The 21,694-nt window shown below is 43.3% G+C and overlaps 1 protein-coding gene across 1 annotated transcript in view; it reads left to right on the top strand.

Annotated features, from left to right (window-relative positions):
* Positions 1–21,694, top strand: part of pitpnc1a (phosphatidylinositol transfer protein cytoplasmic 1a) — a 43,409-nt gene that overhangs the window by 17,388 nt on the left and 4,327 nt on the right. Inside the window, exons 2-4 of the mRNA XM_084571231.1 lie at positions 12,267–12,415; positions 17,569–17,665; positions 20,987–21,058. Coding sequence (XP_084427357.1) covers positions 12,267–12,415; positions 17,569–17,665; positions 20,987–21,058 — 318 coding nt within the window. The remainder of the gene's footprint in view (positions 1–12,266; positions 12,416–17,568; positions 17,666–20,986; positions 21,059–21,694) is intronic.

The following is a 21,694-nucleotide window of genomic DNA, read 5'->3' as shown; positions in this document are numbered from 1 at the left end:
CTTATATTCCAAGATTAACGCCTTGGTTGTACCAGACTTGAAGTGGCTTGACATATAAATAAATTAAAATATTCTTTGTATTATACACATACATTCGTGCATTATTTCATAGGAGTCCTATTTATGTAGATAGTACAAATATTTCAAGACCTAAAACTGTAGGTATTTGTGTTTGGGAGGCTGGTGTTTATTTACAGGTGGGTGTGACAGGGGTAAGTATTTATTTCCTGGTTTTACCCGTAGACTCGTGAGTACTCGGTGACAGAAAAACTTTGCTTTTTGGGCTTTCGTTCCTTTAAAAATATGAACATTCACAATTTCCTTTTTTGCGTCATTTTCTCTACCGTCGGTCTGGGTGAGTAACATGAATATTACTTTTGAATGAATCAGTAAAATTAAGTTTTAATCGTTATTATACCTGATGATTTATTTTTCTTTTTTTTTTCTTTTTTTTTTAGTCTCAGTGTTTTCAGACGGGGATTTTTTGCAATACACGGCATGTTGTGTTTACAAAGGTCGGGACTTGGAAGATATAGAGTACGACCTTGTGAATCGCGTTAATGAAGTGCTGGCGGACTACAATAGCACAAGGGGAAACTGGACAGGTTACACAACTTTTGCAATGAAGGTTGCCCATGATTTTAACACTCCCATATATGCAGCAAGGAGATTATTTGAAAAAAAAGTGTTGTGCATAGACAACATTAAAAATGTCAAAAAAATAAGTAAGTAATTCTTTTTATGTTACTAAGAAATGTGTTTGCACATGTCAGCTACAGTTTGGAATAGCATTATGTTATTTTACACCTAATATACACTGTCACGGTTTATGAGCGTACTTCTTAGGAAGATGATTATCGTCAATACATATGTCTGTATGTTATAACAAAAGAAAATATTAGATGTTGAAAGAATAAAACTTTAATTTTCTTCAGACAGTCTTACAGCTGTACCCACCATCAAGCTGAATTCAGTGAAGGGGCGTTCCGTGCTTGTGTGCAGCGCCTACGACTTTTATCCAAAACAAATCCAAATTACGTGGTTGCTGAACGGGAAGGAAGTGACTTCTGCTGTTAGCTTTTCCGAAGTGATGCCAAGTGGGGATTGGTACTACCAGATTCATTCCTTCCTGGCGCGCACCCCGACTTTAGGAGAAGATATCACCTGCATGGTCAAACACCTCAGCCTCTCTGAACCGGTGCTTGTGGCGTGGGGTAAGCGTGCCACTGTGTCCATCATAGAATCATTCATAGGAAAAGAAAACATGAAAGATTTTTTTTTCGTTTTGATTTTTTTAGACAGTTCCCTTCCTCCATCTGAACGGATGAAAGTTGCTGTGGGAACATTTTTGCTGGTGCTTGGTTTGTTCTCACTGACCATTGGACTGCTTTACTACAAGAAAAAGTCTAGAGAACACCTCACACTGTGTCAAGGTGATGTTAGACAAAAAGATTATGTTTAACATTGTTTTTTTTTTACAGTAGTTACTGCAATAAATAAAATTTTTCTTATTCTTGTTTTTAACAGGAAGAATTACAGTTCCTGTGGAAGACTTCACCGAAACTGGAGAAACTTAGCAATCAGAACAAAGAGCGTTATTATCGCCAAAAAATAATACTACGGCTACGGCCTTTTCATGGGCCATCTTTCTGTATTATGAGGCAAAAATTGAGAAATGATGCAAGAAACTCCTATTAGAAATACCACTGGAGTCACTTTTGCTGATGGCTTAATGTCTTTCAACTGTACAAACGTTTTCATAAAATAAATTGTTGAAATTTGAGTGTAAAAGAATTCTTATTCAATGGGCTTGGTGTTCAGTGACATGAGGATTTTTATGTTTTTCTAGCAGTTCGGCTCTAGACATTGAGATACTTGGATACTTAGATTTTGGAGAGAAACAAGCATTCAGATGCGTCAAACTGCACATCTGCACACTGTGGTCCATCGTCTGAGATTGAGACTGTGAGCAGTAGTGCTGATAGCAGGCCTATGCAAGTCGGTTACCTGGACAACGACCATGATTAGTTGGTTGGTTGGTTGGTTGTTTGGTAGGTAGGTAGGTAGGTAGGTAGGTAGGTAGATAGATGGAAATTCGGTGTCCAGTAGCTTCATCACATACCATCTCCTTGCTTTTAGCTGTATTGATCAGAAGGTGGTTCGCACTGCACCATGAGAAAAAGTTGATCACCAGGTTCTTGTACTCCTGTTCTTGTCCGTCCGTGATACACCCCACAGTTGCAGTGTCATCTGAGAACTTCTGCATATGACATGACTCTGTGTTGTACTTGAAGTCTGACATGTACATGGTGAATATGGCAGGGGAGAGCACAGTCCCCTGTGCTGTGTACTACTTTAAAAGTGGACAGATTTTACTTCAGTCTGCTTTTCCTGGTACAGTACTGCATTCGCTGTTACCTTGGGAAATAACAAAGTTGGTGTTGCTGTTTTAGGCACAGCTGTTTGAATAGACATCAAAACCCCAAAGGAACAATGAGGAACTAAAGGCACAGGTATTGTTGCCAAACCGGAAAAGCTTGACGGTTGCCGTGTCTTTCATTGTACACTTTCTCGAGCCAAGAGAAACTAAAGAGCATGGAAACTGGCTGGAAAAATTTAGTATCATATTAGGGTATAAAGTTAATTTGTCAAAATCTTTATTATTTCAACTGAATAATCTGGCAGTAGTTAGTGATGAGCTAAAGTTGACCCGCCTCCACAAAAATACTATTGCCTTTGCATCGTTGCATGCCCGCCGTATGATACTGCTGAACTGGAAGAGGAAGAACCCTCCTGCCTATGTTAACTGGATTAGAGAGGTGATGTTGGGATTGGCTCTGGTATGTAGGTATACGGTGCACAGGTTCTTTCGTATGGTCATTGGTGTATATGTGAAGACAAGACAAAACCACTTCTGGTCATTTCTCTTTCATTCTTTCGCCATTGCTCTTTTTTTTTTAGTCACATTTTCCTATCTCCCTCTACCACAACAGGGCTGTCAGTAGAGCTTGCTCTATGTATAATAAATGAGATGGGTTTTCCCTAAGCAATCTAAAATTCAAGTTTTACAAAAACACTCCAGAGTGGAGCAGGGAACAAAAACTTATGTAACAGACGAGGAGATGTGTTTATCAAACCATAGATGCTTTAGGAAAAACACCTGTTTCTTCCTTGAATTTAGATATAAGATAGACTGAATAGACATTACGCATAAGAAAAAGAAAATAGTCAAAAATCTGTGGAGCATGTCACTCCTCGGTGTGCACCTGTGTGTGCCTCTTTGTTCTCTTTGTGCTTTTGAATTTTACTGACGTTGAGTTAAGCTTTGGAGGGACTCATTTTAAAAAGCCTGGATGGCAGAACAAACTCTATTTGCATTTGTTCTTGTACTTTTGCTTTTATGTGACCTGGCTCACATGCGTAGGCTCAACGATGCTTCAGCCATTTGAGCGCCGCAGCATTTCCAAAATGTTTGTTTGTGCGTGCAACCTGTAACTTGAAGGAGGAAATGGATTTATTCCCAGCATTTGACAGTGAACCAAAGAAATAGTTTTGACACGCTTGTTTCATGTGTCCACATGTTTTTCTTCTTACATCGCACAAAAAAATCCTTCCTAATTTCCTGGCAATAGTTGAACGCTTTCAGCACTTTAGGAAATGAGTAAAAACCAATGCCACTTCTCGGACCCATCTTGGCAGCTTTTGTCAAATTGTCGGCAGACTGAACCAGAAGTCCGGAAGTCAGGAGGGCACACATAGAAAGCTCCTCTTGCCTTACATCTTAATCTAATCTGAACATACACAAATATTTTCACAATGACATGATTATCTATAATGAATGAACTGTATACCAAATGAACAGCATGATTCATAAGAGGCCAGCACTGGACAGAGGTTTTCAGCTCTTCTGGGCTTCATAGGGTCACAGCTAGTTGTAGCTCTTTCTACAGACTACTGCCACTTGCCAGTATGTGTGTCAGCTGGCCTTTGGCTGTAGTTTCTGCGATGCGATTTCTTTTGCCCAGATGCAAGTGTCAGGAGGCGAGGTTACAGTGGTCCTTCTTTGTCAGCTTGGGGTGACGGTTTGGTATGTCCGTACCTTAAAGGGGAACTACTGTTTTTTACAACCTGGACCTTATTTCTGGCATAAAATACAATCGGTTACTCACCCATATAACTTTTGTGTAATTTGCAGTGGTTCTGGAGATAATTAGATCAGCGTATATCCATATAGTGGGAGTGACTGGGGCACCGCAACACATTATCTGCCGCAAAACTGGTTAATTTCATCAATATTTTGTTATTGTACGCTAGTGCTATTCCCCGTTCAGTCCGGAGTTACCTGTTATCATCATCCGGGGTCTGACCAACTAACTTCTTCCCGCGACGGTCGGCTTGTTTACCTGTATTTTATGCCAGAAATAAGGTCCAGGTTGTAAAAAACAGTAGTTCCCCTTTAAGAGACTACAGTTATGCTACCAGCTCTATGAGCCTATCTTTGAGCTTCAGTAAATGCTACAACCAGTGACATGCTCACAATGACAAAATGTTACAGCTGCTTGGTTGCATCCTATTGAATGATTAGCAATTCCCTATGAAACTGAAAAAAGTACACACCTACAGAACAACAGGGAAAAACCATCTGGTGTGTTGGCATAATAAATTGCACAATTATGTCTTTGTCCTTGAGCCAAATGCTAAACTGTTAGTTAGTTAAGCTTTATTGTCTCTGAAGGGAACTATTTTTACCCAACCATACACTGACTTTGCATGTCAGTATGTAGCTGAGGAACACGGCTATGAGCACAGGTAGCAGCCCTTCTAGTATCCGAACAGTATGACGCTGCTAACTAGCGCCACAGCTTGAAGTGCAGCTGTAACTAAGAAGAATGTCATTATTCTGTAGCGAAAGTGAAATCTCTAGGCATCATTTGGAGTCATTTGGATTCGTCCTCTGGGCACCATGGATGTCTGCACACAAATTGAGGGCTGTATTAGTTTTTCTCACATGTTTTTCTATGAAATGCTCTCTCATGCATTTTAATTCATTGATACAGAACAACAAAAAAGGCATTGGTGTGTACGTAAATAGTTGATTTGACTTAAATTGCATATAAACACACACAACAATCCAGTGATATTTCAGTGCCTTATCACGCAGGCGGTAAATTCGGACAAAAGTATTAGGGTTCAAAATAAGGAGCTGGGTTCAAGACTGACCTAATGATCCCGTCAAACCTTAATCACTGAGACGAGGCAAAGACAGAGAAGGAAGGAAGTTAGAAAAACTCAGAGGATGGAAAGAATCACTAATGCAAGGTAGATGAATGTTGGCAGAGAGAAGGTGGACTGAAGATGTGATGTACATCAGAGATTGTAATGGGGAGAGCAAGAGACATCTGTCCTCAGTCACGTCCTCTTATGTAATGTCTCAACAGTCGGTCCAAGAGCATCTTTCTACAGCAGCTATCTCCTATTTTTTTTTTTTTTGCTCATTCCTGCTCATCATCTCTTTATTTAATTTCTTTGACACCTCCAACCGGTTCTCACCCATCCCTCTGTTCTTGTTCCTCTTCATCCCGTTTCATGCGTGCATATAAATACATCACTCCAGTCGGCCACTCCATGTGCTGCCAGGCGGGCGGTGAAGAGGATGCGTAGCGCGGTGATCCGTTGTGAGTGATCTTCGCGTTACGCAATCTCTGGTTTAGTGACCTCGGACGCTGCAACGATGCGGGATGAGAAGATGGGTGGGAAGAAGCCGAGCAAAGAAAACGGGCAGAGGGAAAGGCACGGCGCTCACACAGAGCGCTCTCCCCCACCTGCAGTGATCGGTATTAATAAGTCACACCCCACCACACGTCTTGGCATGGTTTATGTAACGGTCTCTTCTGCTCTTGGCAAGTGGCTCCGACAAGACCGGTCTTCAGATGTGGTCTAAGATCCACTTCAGTTCATTTCTAATAGTTGTTGTGTAACATATTTGACTTGTTGCCACCATTAAATTCACCCTGTGGTGCTTCTTTCGAGGACCACAGATGCATTTTGGCTCTCCTGCAGTGAAATGAGATTTAGGAGGAAATCTTAATTGGAAACATAATGTCATTACCCATCAGACACATGCTGTTTAGGCAGTGTGCCGTGTTTGTCAGGGAATTTACCTTAAATTTTACCTTTGCTTTTACTCTCAAGAAGCATAAAAATAGATATTTTTCTACCAGTGGCCCTTAGGACAAATCGGTCCATCCTGCAATAACATTTGGCCTCAGGTGCAAACCTAGAACAAAGCAATTTTCCAAATAAAAGACAGAAACTGAAAAATGTACCTTCAGATTCTTCCTTTTAATGAAACATGCTCAACAAATTAGCCACGGTAAAGGCTGTATCCTGATATAGGCTTCATATCATTTGGTCCATTTGTACAGTTTAAGTTCAAACGCAGCGTAACTACATCTGAAGGTGCTGTGTTAAATTACTTCTCTTTTAAATGTTACAGCACAGTTGCTGCATAATGAAATCTTGCTGCAGATGTTTGACTCTTCCAAGAATATATATAAAAAAAAATCTGATCAGGGTGACTTGAGGTACTGTAGCAACCAGACGCGATTCAAATGCGGAAAATGTGCTCAAAGCCTCCTGCAGTTCCTGAAAGAAAAGGATTTGACACTTTAGGTTATCTTGCTCCATCACTCCCGCTTTCTCTTGACGGGCCAGATTGAGTGAGCCGATGAAATTAGGAAAGGCAATTCCCGCCTTGTGTGGCACAGAATTCATTAACGTTGAGCCGCTTTTAGCGCATTGCTTCCCCGAGGCCAGCTGCCCTCCTTGGCATCCTCCTACGCTGTCGCCTCTGTGGCAAGTGAATTTATCAACCCTTTAAGGTAAAACTCTCCTTCCCGTTTTGCTGAGTCAGTCATGTGCGCCCACTCTCCGCAGCATGCCCAGATTTCTGCTGAAACAGCAGAGCGTGCCTCAGCCCTTGAAGAGACGTTTACGGCTTTAGAGCTCGAGTCTTAACGTAGTTTTGTAAAGTGAGGAAAACTTGCCCGAGCGTAGGAGTTAAGGAAGCATTATAACTGTCAATATTACAATTTACATGGTTTGCTCCCATGTTTCTTTCTTTCTTTTTTTGGACTGTGAGCTTTTGTGAACATTTTCTTTCTCTTTCTTTTCCTGCTTTTGCCACAAGTAAAGCTGCACAGCCAGTCGCGGTGATCCCTCTCACCCATCTCTGTCTCTCTCCGCCTCTGATTTAGCATGTTTAATCGGCAGAAATGTCTCAGACAGCGCTCGTGCTAGAGCCAGCAGTGCAGGACACTGATAGCCCCCACACTGGACAATGGCCAACCGCTCACTTGGCCTGGATCCACTACGCCAACATCAAAGAACTACCGGCAACAAAGGGCGTCTGTAGCGGCGAGGCTAGGAATCTAGAAAGAGGAAAACATGGCTGCGGGCTGAACTCTGCATAATCATGCTGATCAGTCGGTCGACAGTTAATTTACTCTACTCTGAATGTTCAGATTAGAAGATACAAAGTGAGACGAGCCTTCTGTGTGCCCTTTAGATATCGCTTGCCTAGTCCGCTGCGTTGAGTTTCACTCTAGATTTCACACAATGGTGAGTGGAACTGAGTGGCTCGAGTTGGCGTTGAAGTTAATAATAAAATGGATCAACAGTTACATTCATTGAAATCAGTGCAACACAGAACACACACTGATCCAGCATAACATTATGACCACCTTTCTTATATTGTGTAGGTCTCCCTTGTGCCTCCAAAACCGTTGGCTCCAAAGCCTTCTGAGGGTGTCCTGTGGTGTCTGGCAACAGAATGTTGTTAGTGGGGGCCTTTGGGTCCTATGGGTTGAGGGGAGGGGCCTCTGTGGATCATCCCACAGATACTTGATCAGTTTGGGATCTAGTGAATTTGGAGGCCAGGTCAACACCTTGTGCTGTTCTTCATGTTTTTTGAGGTGTTCCTAAACCGTTTTCATGTGTGCGTCTGTGTCAGGCTGCATCCTGCTGGGGATGGCTGCTGCCATCAAGGAGTGTTATTTCTATGGGGTGGGGGTGCCTGGTCTGGTCTAGGTGGGTGGTACATGTCTAAGTAACATCCACATGAATGCCAGGTCCAAAAGTTTCCCAGTAGAACATTGAATTGTCACAAGATGGTCAATGTTATTTACTTCTCCTGTCAGTGGTTTTAATGTTGTGACTGATCGGCATGGAGAAGACATATCCATAGGAAACTGAACAAGAGAAAACTTTCTCTGGTTGTCTCTGGACGTATTTACATTTCTGGAGACGTGCACATCAGGTTAAGGTCCGGAGCTACTGTGCACTCTAGCTAAGCCGTGACGCACGACTATAAACCAGTCTTTATAATTAGCAGCAGTATCCAGCTGAAGCATCAGTTGACATTTCTAAGTAAGTGAGCTTTCCTGAATCACTTGGTTCAGGATTTGTTTCTTCACCGTTGACAAATCTGTCTGGGAATTCATATTATTGAAATTACCTCATTTCAAAATATGAACACTAATACCAATATTTCATACAGTTGTGTACAAATGTGTCACTCTCTTGCGTTTTCACATGCTCCACTGTTCTTGTTCCCTCGCCATGAGCAGGCTTGTCACAGCAACGTCCGCCGCTGTGTCTTAGCTCCCAAGGATTCGTCTTATTTACACGAGTTCTTTCTGCGGGACTCCCTCTTCCCACTTGAACCAGCTCTGCCTCGGAGCGAAATGTTGTTTACGGCAGCCCGTGCTCCACCGACAGGCCTACTGATGGCATTTTTAATGGAGCTCCACGATGTGACGTACGATATTAAGCGGTTCCCCGTTTATCATGGTTCGAGTCGCTTTCGTGAGATGAAGAAGCAAATAGAGTTCGCTCCCTCGCGCAGCCTGAAGGCACAGTGCAGAGTGTGCTTCATCTGCTGGGAGATTGCGGGAGACACTTCTTTTAAAAAGAATTTATATACATGTGTGAGATTAGACAGTTCTTATCCTGTACAAATTTAGATTGTCGGTTGCATTATAAAAACTCCAACATGCAGTGCTGCTAAGACAAATATACAGGTGCGAAGGAATGAGACTAGAATTTGGGGGGATACTGAGCAGAAATAATATTTGTGTTAAACTTGTGTTACAGTACTTATTATTACAGTGCTGTGGTCCATGTTTGGAATATATTTGTTAGCACATGTTCTGATAAATTAGGATTAGCCTTTGCCAGCATAAATACATACATCAGGTCTCCATTTAGGTCTGTTTGGTTCTGGCTGCTGTTTTTGTGCATCGGCTGTGAGAGGCTGGGTGTTTGTATCTGATGTTAGAATAATTCATTTACCACGTGGAGCGATGAGATAAGACAACGTGAATGGATTGCATTTGGTAAAGATTCATTCAAACCCTTGTGTGCCGAAAACTGTGTGTTGTAGATCATTACAATGCCGGGGATTTTAAGCGTTTCACATAGAGACAATCATGGAGGGAATTGCCAAACAAACTGATACAATGACTGGAATTAAATTGTGACGCTTCATCAATCCACTGAGTACACTTAGATGAAGGATAATTTGCAGAATGGGCGCGTGTACTGTATGCACGCTCCCTCTCTTCCTGTCTCCGTCGTTGACTCGCGCGCAGCCGAAGATGGACATCAAAACGCAGACGCTACTTATCTCAACAGGAGCACGGTCATTTATCCAAGAACGCTGAGCGCTCAGAGCAGTAATTACGCCGCCCGGTTGAATTTTAATTACGTCTTAGCATTGTGCCTGGTACTTTCTCGCGTGTGCAAGTGTGTGCGCGCCCTGTCAGGATTTTTATCTTACACTCACAGTAACACACTCCTTGGCTGCGGCGCAGTGGCCACCACCTGCTGTTGTGTTAGAGCTGGGAGCCAGGAAAAACAGAAAGAGACGCAGTTTTCTCTCGGTAAAGGCTTAGTCTGCTCTTCCTGAAATGTCATTTACGTTGAGCATATGCATAATAATCCATAGCGGCACGGTTGTGTGTATTGGGGGAAGAAACCAGGATGATCCTTGAATGCACTGTCATGTTTATTGTTGTTGTTCAGCATTCAGTGTCATCTCCCAAAAGGCTCTGCATGAACCGGTATGTGTGTGGATACCAGGACATTGGGGACAGGATTGTGCTGCAGCAAAAATTTCCACAGTAATCTCACTTACATATTTCCTATCTGAACACGGGCACGGATGGACCGAAGCCTGCCAAAAAGTGATTTTGGTTTAATTTTCTCGGGTCGGTGCGCCCTGCTGGTCTCACTTTTGGCTCCCACCACCGGCACTAAAGAGTCCATGTGTAATGAAACAGCAGCACTCCACTGTTGGTCCATTTCAGGTTATCGAGTGCGCTACAGCTGAAGGCAAACGAACCGCATGTGGCTTTAACAGATAATGAGGTGAGAGCAAAGCTTGGAGTGAGTACGGGAGTGAGGAGGCAAGAGGTTATAATGCTGCATCTGTGTGAGGTGACGATGAAGAGGAATTAGCCAGAAGTAGAAAAAAAACAAAAAAACAAGTGATGCATTGAAGAGAAAATACAGAACCTTGATTTTTCCTTTGATCCCTCCCTGTTGTCTTTTGCGAGAGAGAGATTATTCATGGCTGCTCCATCCCGAGCAAGGGCCACTTCTCCCTGCTAGTCATTAGAACGAGATTTCCAAAGACAACAATGAGAACGGCGACTCATTCATCAAGGTGGCCGGCGGACTGGGCCTAAACACAATAGCGGGTAGGTAGGGCAGCTCGACGGCTGGCTTGTTTGCACAATACGTCTGAGCCCTGAATTAATAGAGGGAGATGGACATAAGAAGGTGCTTAATGTTAATACGCTGTTGCTAGCCATCAGAGGTCCTCTCGAGTGGGGGCCACTCTGCTTTGATGCTTCTCATCCAGCAGGGAGATTTATGTGCGCTCTTCAACCACCTCTCTGCCTCTGGATCTGTGTCTCTTCTTTCTTTGGCCGCCTGAATGCGTCGCAATGTTTAATCGTGGAAAAATTCAACCGGTTTGCAAACCCGTTGACAAAGACAAGTTTGTGGTTTTCATATCCGAGAAGCTGGAACGAGCTTAACGGGTTTTCAAAGTTCGTTTCTATCTGCTGATTGACAAATCAGTTGCGGGGAAGCGTTCGTGCCAGTGTGCAACTGGAACACCGGTTCCTCTTCTATCTCGTCTAGCCTGTGGCTGTGTCATTGCGGCGGAAAAAATGATGCGAGACTCCAGCTGTTCAGTCAGAAGCACACCGCTGTCGACATTCCAGCTGGGAATTCTCTGCCACGGCTCATTGCTCTCCTCTCGTGGAGAGCAAATGGCATTAGGACTGTTGGAAGTTACACTCTGCGCTTGTTGACTGGGATATGATAGCCTTTTTTTCCACTACGCTATCATATTCCTCTTCCGCCCATTGCTCTGCTGTTTGTGACTGGATGTGGAGTCACAAGTCAACATCCCAGGCGGTCCTTGTCCGTTTTTCCATTAGCTTAACACAGCTATCCTTGGGTTGGTGCACTGTGTGTGTGTGTGTGTCCTATATGACCCCTTGGCATTCCAGCAGAGGGGCATTAGTCACCACCAGAGCCCTATCGGTTTCCCCGGATCGTAAATAGGCCCGCTAGCAGTCGGAAATCTCCGTCCCGCAAGCAACATTCTCGCTCCGACGCCTGTCGTTTTCCAAATGTATGGAAAATAGTTGCCGCGTGACGATCCGCCCAGCCTGTCAAGGCGGCCAAAAATGCCACTGTTGATGGGCCAAGTGGGTCAGTCAGTGACGAGTGAAGAACTCCGGGTGCTGACTGATGTGTGTCACAAGGGGCCGTGGGAGAGAGTCACCTGACTGACTTCTCTTTCCGTTGTGGCTATTGTTGTGCTGCTGGGTGATGACCTGATGTGAGGCTTTTGTCACTGTACCACAGACAGTTCCTAATCCTGCTGCTTTCTTCACTATGGAGACTGCCCACAGGTGTCAGCACCACCCAGGAAGAGTAATCCTGGTATTTTCCCTTCTGCATTTATTTTTACAGTTGCTATCAGATTCTATTGTTGAGTCACGTGCAGGTCTTCAACCAAGAAGGTACTGTTTCCATTGAGTGGTCTCTCCTGCATTGTATTAAAGGTGCCTACTCCGACTATTCAACTGCTGTAACAATATATGTTGACCGCCCTTAATTGTCTAAATAATTCAATAAAATGTCCAGCGTGTATTAACCTGTTTACGTGTCTCTTGTCTGTCTTTCAGTATCGGATCGGCCAGCTGTATATGATCAGTAAACACAGTCATGAACAGAGTGAACGCGGGGAAGGTGTGGAGGTGGTGCAGAACGAGCCGTACGAAGACCCGGAACACGGATCAGGCCAGTTCACAGAGAAACGAATCTACCTCAACAAGTGAGTGTCTAGATCCTACCATTCATTTATGCTGCAGCCCCTCCAAAAGGACTTTGGGCGGTTATATTATCAGCAAATTTCAGTGCGGTTCATTTCAAATGTTGTGGCGTCAAGATCTTGCCATAATCCGAAACTGCAAAATGAAAGTTTTGCAAGACTGAAACTAAATTTTGACAGCTTAGTTACACCAAATTAAATAAATTCCACTTGACGAGGCATAACCAAAAAGATGTAATTATAGATAGAAAGAACAAGTGTTCACTGGTTTGACGTACTATGCCTGTGGTTTCTCAGCATGTGAACACGGTGATTTTAAATTCCCTTAGAAGTGGTCATGGCAAAAAAGCCAGAGTTTCAGGAAGATCTGTTACTGAATTCATCACTCCTGTAGCCTGGAAGCCCGCCCGGACTTCCCCATTCAATGAAATTTTTATTGTGAAAAGTTGGTCCCTCAGTTGGGAACTGATTATGCCCCGGCACAGATCTGTTGGGACAATCAGATAGTTGGGGAGGGCTTTATGTGGTGATGGAAAGAAGAGAAACAGCGATTTAGTCATACTCGGCATGACTGTGTACAACAGAATGGCTCTGATTGGTTGTTGGACTAACCAATTGCGTAACCATTTTTTTTTTTTCTCAGCATTAGTCAAAACATGCCTCACAATAAAAACGCTAATGTAGTGTTACACCAGGCTATCCCTCCTGAGAATTGGGGGCTTAATCAGGTACCGTGGTTCGGCCCATGAACTGCTCGCACACCCATCTGGGCCGAACACAGCAAACATATTAATTAGGATTTTAAATCTGCATGGTTACGTTAGTAATTTCACAGTAACCAGAGAGAGACAGACGTAAAACTAACTTGCTTACGGCCAACTGTTGCTTACGCAGTCTCTGTTTTCTTTACATTCGCTTCACTTGAGATCAGTTAGGGTGGTGCATTCAATGCTCCCTGATCTTGCACCGTAATTCAAGTATCATCCTACGGTGAGTGTTGCACTGAATTTTAAAATCCTGTAGTGTGTACACGTTTGAGATTCCAGAGCAGAACATCTGTTCTCTTTTAGCGTGTGATGCAGCCTGATTTCAAAATTAAACTACTAAAAAAACATTTTCAAATGAAGCCAGTTCTCTGTGTCTAACTCAGAGATTGGGTGCTACTTTAAGATATTTTAAGAGTGGCTTAAGTGCTCAATTCCCACTGAAGACTCTCTACCCTTCTACTATTTCATGTGACAAAAGTAATCCCTGACATTTAAACACAAGTCACCATTTATTAATCCGCTGCCAATAAAGCTGTCAGAGAGAGATTTGACAAAGAGAAGACAACGTGTCATCTCTTCGCTGCGTAGCTGCCACTCATTCCTCCAGCAGTCCTTCCTGGAAACATATGGGAAGCCTTTGGATAGATGTCTAATGCTATGTTGATGTCAACATCCGGAATGAAGAGCTGAGTAAAAATATGAGCCAGGATAATCGTAATGTGAGCAAATGTCAGATATCAAGAGCTACTGCACATGGCATTGTTGTCGTGCGTTAGGAATTTATTCATTTGGTTTCCCTTTTCCTCTCCCTTGGAGCCCTTCTTCCCAGCTCAGCACCGGCTCTGTGCTTTGTTAAACTTGATAGGCGTGAAATTGAGTATTTGATTTTCTGTTATGTAAATTACAATTGAATTAGCTGCCATGTGCAGTGCCTGTATTTTATTTGCTCTACGTGTACCTCCTTTTCACTCACTGAAAACATTATTATTATTTTTTTCTGTGCAATATCACAGCAAAAAGAATGAATTTGTGGACTTTTTATTGATTACACGAATGTTATTTTTCAAACCTGGGCTCAGCACCTCACAAATTGCCCTTACTGAAGCTACGGTGAGAAATGAGAGCGAATGAGGAATGATCATCTGCAGACTTCAGTCATAAAGTCTTCAAATCTTTCACTGGTTCTCTGGACAGTATTTATTTTTTTAATCATAGCTGTTTCTGAATTAATCATTGGCTTACTTCTAACTCAGTTAGCTCATGGCCAGTCATATACTGTAGGCTGGTCAGCGAGGTCAATAAATCCATGCCCGACACTTCGCAGGAACACAAATCCATCAATACAGCCAACTTCTATCAGAGTAATGTAATTTGAAGCTATTGATTTCCATGAAGATCAGAGCACGGGGTCAGCCGCAGAGCACTTCAGCTGGTATGAGCTATGTGGCTTGCATTTGCCAACACTGTCAACTGAACCACCTTGGGGCATGAATAACAGTTCAGATCTGCAGAGCAGGGCTAATATAGTGACTCCACATCTCGGATGCATTATTATTATTATTTTTATTATTATTATTAAACTAGTTTATTTAGAAGGGACAAGTAGAAAAAGACGCTGACAGCGGTGTCTGATGTAATGTGCGTGCGTGCATAGTCAAAGCTAATTTCCAGCATCAGTTGCTTGATGATGCAATCACTGAAAAACATTTAAAAGAGCCCACATTTTCAGATAATGACTTGTTGATATAGTGGTAGCAGTGTCTTACCCTAGACTATCAACACTCTTAGACAATAAAGTGCCTGGCCAAAGTCATACAAATGTTGAAAGTGAACGTCCACTTGTAATAACTACAGCATTATGACATTTTTATGGTGATGTTAATGTATAGGCAGCACCGATTTTGTGTAGGAAGTTTGCTGCATAATAAAAAAATCATCCTACGTGTAATAGTGTCATAGTATTTCATTTCCACGTCTAATTTTTCGTGAAATAAAACAAGGAGGTGCGCAATTAGCACAGTCAAATTATCTACCAGATGATGGAGCCACTCAAAGAAGAAGAGGCAGAGAGGAAAAGGGAGCCAGATGGAGAATACCAAGAGAGAGAGAGAAGAGAGAGAGGGATGAGGTGAAGTTTTGTGGTCAGAAGTGACAAGTAAGTAGGCTCATGGGAAATGTGAAGTGTCACTGACAGACCCAGAGAAGAGGAAGACACAGTGTTATATGTGTGTGTGTGTTGTGTGTGTGTGCGCTTGACTGAGTGTCGCTGTGTGTGGGCAGAGAAAGATGAGGTCAGTGTAAGTGATGGATAATTTGAGCAGCCTCTATCGGACGCCGAGCCTGTCTCCACCCACTAACCACCTGTTATCATGTTATAGCTGCAGTGTGTGTGTGTGTGCGTGCGTGTGTGATTGTAAATAAGTCAGTGTGATGACATCTGACCAGCCTGCTGTGTCTGGACACTCCCCTGGCTGTTTGACAGGCCATTGGCAATGGACCAGAGGGGGCAGGCTGTCCCATGTACCAGTAGCCCGGTAGCCTATGCAGACTACAGGGCAGAGGCAGCTCCGACCAATTCTGCAAGGCAGGACAATGGTGGCCATGTTGGACAATGTTGCACTGCGTTGGCTGAGGCGACGCATTCAATGGTTAAATGCACGGCGTGCTAATTGCACATTGTCACGTGCACTGAGCTGTTGGTTCTTGCCGCTCAACTCGGGTAGCAATACCACCTGTAACCACTAGATGGCTGCAATTTGAATGACAACTTTTACGATTCCACCATTGCACCTAATGTACAAGAGGTGCATTGTGACATAACTCACTATTTAAAATACATTATTCAGATGTTTTTACCTTTACCTTTATTTTTTGGTTGGGGACATGTGACATTGACACGTCCTGACGACCAACCAGAGCGCTCTTAACCATTTGTTAAGTCCCAAATTCTTACTGTTGCTAGGTTAGACAAACTAAACCATGCTGGGGTCCATTCCCATAGAAAAAACAACATTGAAAACCACCAATAATATTGGACTCTAGGGGTAACACAGAAATGAAACACGTAACGTTTGGGAAAAATTCAGTTTTTATGCGTTTTATGGTTATTTCCTCCGCTGTACCCACACTTGACATTTTTCACGTGTTTGAAGAATCACAATTGTGAGTTTCAACGCTAGCTACAATTTTTTTTTCCAATGGACCCCTGCATTGCTATTGTTTGTTTAACCCAGCAACTGGAAGCCGGGACTTGATAAAAGGTAGGAGCCTAGTCAGTCAGAAGGCCATCCAAGGGTCAATTGCCCTTGAACCCATATTGAAAATGACCATCTGGGGTGGGCCAGCTGTACTCCATTGAACTTTGCTTGACGCTGTAGGGGCAGACCATATTCAGAGACAATGACTATCACAGGCTGCTAGCGCAAAAACCCTGTGGTTAAATGGGATAAAAATAAATAAATAATAAATACGCCTTTCTTTATCCCTTTGGTGGGGCGGCACCTCAACACCCCAGTCGAGAAACTGCCCATTCTACTGGGACATTTACATCTTCCAGACAAAGAACCAGCAGAGAATAGGGTGATAATGTGGGGGTGTGAGGCGGGCTGTGTCAAATTAATCAATGGCTGGCTTAACAGATAATTATCCCGTAAGTGAAATCTGGTACAACTTAATGATGGCTTTGTGTCCAATTACAGTGCCGCTTGCTGTGCTTGATTGGCTTATGTTTAGGCTGCAGGAATCTGGACCAAATTTGGCCTGCAGGGAAGTGTTTCAGATGGAAGACGACTGTCTGCTTCCCCTTTTTCTCTTGGCATCAGTTGCCAGTCAGAACGTCCGCTGTTAAAAGCGCCAGTTTTTGAAGTCGATCTTTTCTGTTCACCTATAAATTCACATATTTCTCACATCTGCGGCTGTGATTTTCCTCACAGCCGACCACAATTTTTTGTCCTGATATTACCTTTCTTCAGTAATTGTTTGCATTTTGATTGGACGCTCAGTAGGCTGCTTGTATACTGCGACTGTAGCAATAGCTGCTCCTCTGTATTTCCCTCCCTGTTTGCCCTCCATGCTCCTCTCTATATCTATCACGATGCACGCTCTGGAGAAACTCTCCTGCAGGGTTCAGGGTGTAATCAGTGTAATCAACTTCCCCAGGGGCCGTCACGGTTGCGTTGAGCTGCCTCCATTACGGCTGCACGCAGCTGGAAGTTTCTCATTGCCCTATCGCTGGGTGATGGGAGAATGAGGAGCTTTACGAAGGGACTACTTTGACTGTACTCTGACTGTACGGCACACAAGCTATTTGTCTCATCCATCATCTTGCCTATTTTTTATACTCCTTCCTCAGTTTATTAACCGATGCACTGTTCTTTCGCTTTCTTACAGCAAGCTGCCCAGTTGGGCCAGAGCAGTGGTCCCGAAAATTTTCTATGTTACAGAGAAGGCTTGGAACTATTACCCATACACTATCACAGGTAATACCTTAATTGTACACCCATTATCTACATACTACATTACAGTATTTTGTGTAATTAATAAAAACAAATTTACCTATATTTTCTATGATTGTAACGGCACATGTTTCGACTTAATTTTGTTATAATTTGCCTCACTATTTTGCATCCGTTATATTTAAGGGGACACTTTAACGCAGATCATCTCACAATAAGTGTTTCATGGACACTGCTTGCAGCACCAAGCTCTGTGCCAAAGGTTTTCACGACGTGTTGCATAAATGTGCAACCCGCAGCCCCCGAAGCAATATTATACCATCACGCTGTACGTTATTGTGGCAGGCTCAATATGCCTGACACTTTAAAAGGTGTTTTTATTATCATCTGGCGACCCCCACGATGCGTCACCCTCCAGCTTTTAAGGTTCCACAACAAACCCGACACGAAGTCGGTATGATTGTTTTGGCCTTCTGAGCGCCGCACCGTGCAAAGCAGCATAGAAGCAGCTGTGCAAGGTCATGCACGTCCTCTGTATGAAGGCAGTGTTTATGTTACAAACACATGTGGCTAAGTATGTCCCTCAGCAGGACCTTGCACATTGAAAAATTGTCTATGTCATGCAGATTTTTAAAAAACTGGATTCATGTCATGGCAAAATGGGGTTTCTCTTGTGTGCTTTTACAAGGAACTGAAGTGGTGTTCCCAATGGTTTAATGGCCCATTTTCCATTTCGAACTAAATTATTTTTTCCCCCTCTGCTCTCATCTCATACTGTTTCATTTCTTTGTCCTCTTCTACCTGTCTGCCCCCATCCTGTGCGCACCCCCCCCCCCCGTTCCTGTCCATTACACTGATGGACTCCGCTGACAATCTGCTCAGAGTACACGGTGAGTAGTTTCGACGTCTCTGCACTCTGCACCCTGCACCCACGCACCGAACACTTTGATCCAACAGCTGGCACGTAAAGGTGCGTGTAGAGGTTAAAGGTGAGAGCCGCTGCGCTCAAAGTGACGTCACGTTAACGGAGACAACGTGTAGTTCTTAAATCGTGCAAATAATGTTTTAATTGAATACATGAGCTACACATAAGGTAGGCTTGGCGCGTGTCCGTGGGGTATCCAATGTCTGTGTGAGTGGGATTGGGAATGTACTAATCAGATTGAGGAATCACAAATCACAAACCACATTGGCTTTAAAATGACTATTAATGATCCCATGCTATTAGATAAAAGTGATTGTAACTGTAATACTGAATAGGTGTTGAAACAAGTCCTCAGATCTGCACTATGCCATGTACAATATTTACTGCACCTGGTGGGAGTGACAAGATGCCCATACTAACCCTGGAGAGCTCTCTCAAACCTCCGCACTTTTGCAATCTCAATGGGCACTTGGTACAGCGGCAGCGCAGAGATACATCACACGAGTAGACACTCGGAAAATATCAGCCCAAATCTCTGACTTCCTGGAGCAAAAGAAGCGGCACATTGAACCAGAGAACCAGAGGACAGAGCTTATGGTCACTTGAACCATGACATACAGTTGCCACACCATTGCCACTAGCTGGCAAAAGGGAAGAAACGGAAAGCTCTTGTTTTTCCGTGTTCATTTCATCTGAACATTCAACAATGACACGATCATCTAGAAGGAATGGACTGTCGACCAACAGATCAGCATGATTCAGGAGAGGCCACGTCTGTAGCTCTGTCTAGCTTCTTAAGCTGGTCCTAGCTATTCCAGTTTTCCTTTTTAAATGACGAATACAGACCTCTACCACTTGATTTCATTTAGAGTTGTTTCCTTTCACTCAGGCAGCACCTCTTTGTGGTGTGTTCAAGTGCAACTTTTTGGCCCACATTCTTTGATGTCAGCTTAGTGTTTCTAGTTCTTTAGGCATCAAAAACACTCAATTTTATACTTTACAAAACCTGGTCTGAAACCCCCAGAGCAAGCACGAAGGTGACGCTGGCAAGGAAAAAGAAAACTTTTAACAGGGAGCAACCTTGAGAAGAAGCCATTTGCTCGAGGACGGCCGGGTAGAAACACAACAAGGTCCGATTAAGTTTAGGAAAACATTGTGGTGTTGGTTAAAATGTCAAAAAAATGTCTTGCAGGAAAGAAAGATACCGTCCGTAGGGAGATATATTATTTTCAAAGTTGTGCTCTGAGTCACGAAAACACGAAAATAAAAATCACGATGTCCAAGGATGCAAATCGCTTTAATTAAAAATCGGGAGTATTTCACAAACCCCCTTGAGACTCGGCTGGCTCTTAGCTGTAAAGTTGATAATTGACTGCACTAATGATTTGCCCGAGGACATTAGGGGGACGTGCCCCGTGACATGCCCATCCACACACACACACACACACACCTCCTCCTCCAACACATGTCCAAAGCAGCAAGAAAACATCAATGAGGCCAAAATAAAATCAGCTGCAGGCTGATGTCCTCTCTCGAAGATTATGTACCTCGCTGAAGCATCTGGATGTGCGAGGAAGGTCGTGTCAGCTCACATAAAGTCTGTAACTTTTTACTGACAGCCTCGAGAATATGAGTTTTGCGGAAAATATGAATGACCCTTTCTCTGGGAAAATGTGCTGTGGATGTGCAAAGCAGCACGCAGTGTTTTCAAAGCAGCAATCATGAATCAGCCGCTAACAAGACAGAAGTCTGCTTGTAAGTTCGCCCAAGGTGGGTGGTGGTGATGGTGCAGAAGATGAAGATAATGATTGGCTGTGGCAAGGTCAATAAAAATAACTAGTTACGCTGCAATGGCATATGCTGATTGCAGAGTTGGTTGTTGGGGGAGGGAAATATCAGTCGATCTTAAGTCTCTATAGGGTTGGGGATTAGGGGTTAGGATTGTCTTGAAATTTTGAACAAACATTTATAGTCTGAAGAGAATGAAGCTTATTGATTTTGGTGGTTCTCCATCCTTACATCTGCATCCACCCTGAGCTACCAGCATCAAGCCTTATATGCTCCTTCTTACCTCTGCTGCAGCATTGATCATTCCTGCTCTCTCCGTCCTGCTGTGCCACACAAACACACACAGAAGCTTGTACATCACCAGCTTATGTAACCAGCATTCAACTTTTTGGTTGTGTAATGAGTGGAACCGTTGAGCTTTTAGGTTAAGAGCTAATTAAAAGCGAAACCGGTTAAGACGTGGTCGGCAGCGTTGCCGCTCAACTGGTTCGTGTAGTGGAGCAATTACAGAAACAGACTCGCATGTCATCCTTTGTGTAGTGATCTGGCACAAACAAAGCCTGCAGTCAAGCAATGCAATTATCATCCGACAGTCGTCATTGTGCATATTGATTTCTCACTCTTCTCTATCCCCCCCCAGTGCTCCTTCCTGCCCAAGTTTTCCATCCACATAGAGACCAAGTACGAAGACAACAAAGGGAGCAATGATAATGTGAGTACGGCGCTGAGAGCCGAGTGTTTAGGCTCCCTCATCGTACACCTGTTTGTCTGTTTTATCTTTTTCTCTTCACATATTTCTACCTGTCTTCTTGCTCCGAAGCTGGAAGAATTAATTTCATCTGAAGGGTTATTGCATCAGTGTCGAGTGAAGTGAATTACCACTCATTCTGCTACGTTTGGAGATAAAGTTTTTGCACAAAATATGATAAATATCTTATAGTTTCATGCAATGGTCTTTCCATTAAAACATTTCTTTAAATTCAAGAGCAAATCTTTTTGTAAAGATGTGGCAACAATCTGCAGAACCTGAATAGAATAATCTTCTTGCTACGCATTACATGCTGCAGCTAGAAGTCACAGACATCATTTATTCAGTTAAGTTATATATATATAGATATAAATGTTGACAGGCTCCTGCAGCGGCAAGGTGCTGGTTGCATTGTTAAGTCTTCAGAGCGACAGCATCTTGATTGGCACTGGGGGGAAAAGCTCAGTTATGCAATATTGCCTCGGTCCTCAGCCTGGGTGAAGAGGAAGGGCCGCAGCTCCACTAAGTGGTGAGTCGTGGTAGCTGCAGACGCACTATGTTTCTTCCCCAGATGGTCATAATTTCACATTTGAGAGTAAT

Source organism: Chelon labrosus, assembly GCF_963514085.1.
Source record: "Chelon labrosus genome assembly, chromosome: 21".
Taxonomy (NCBI): Eukaryota; Metazoa; Chordata; class Actinopteri; order Mugiliformes; family Mugilidae; genus Chelon; species Chelon labrosus.
This window is presented reverse-complemented; position numbering and strand designations above follow the sequence as displayed.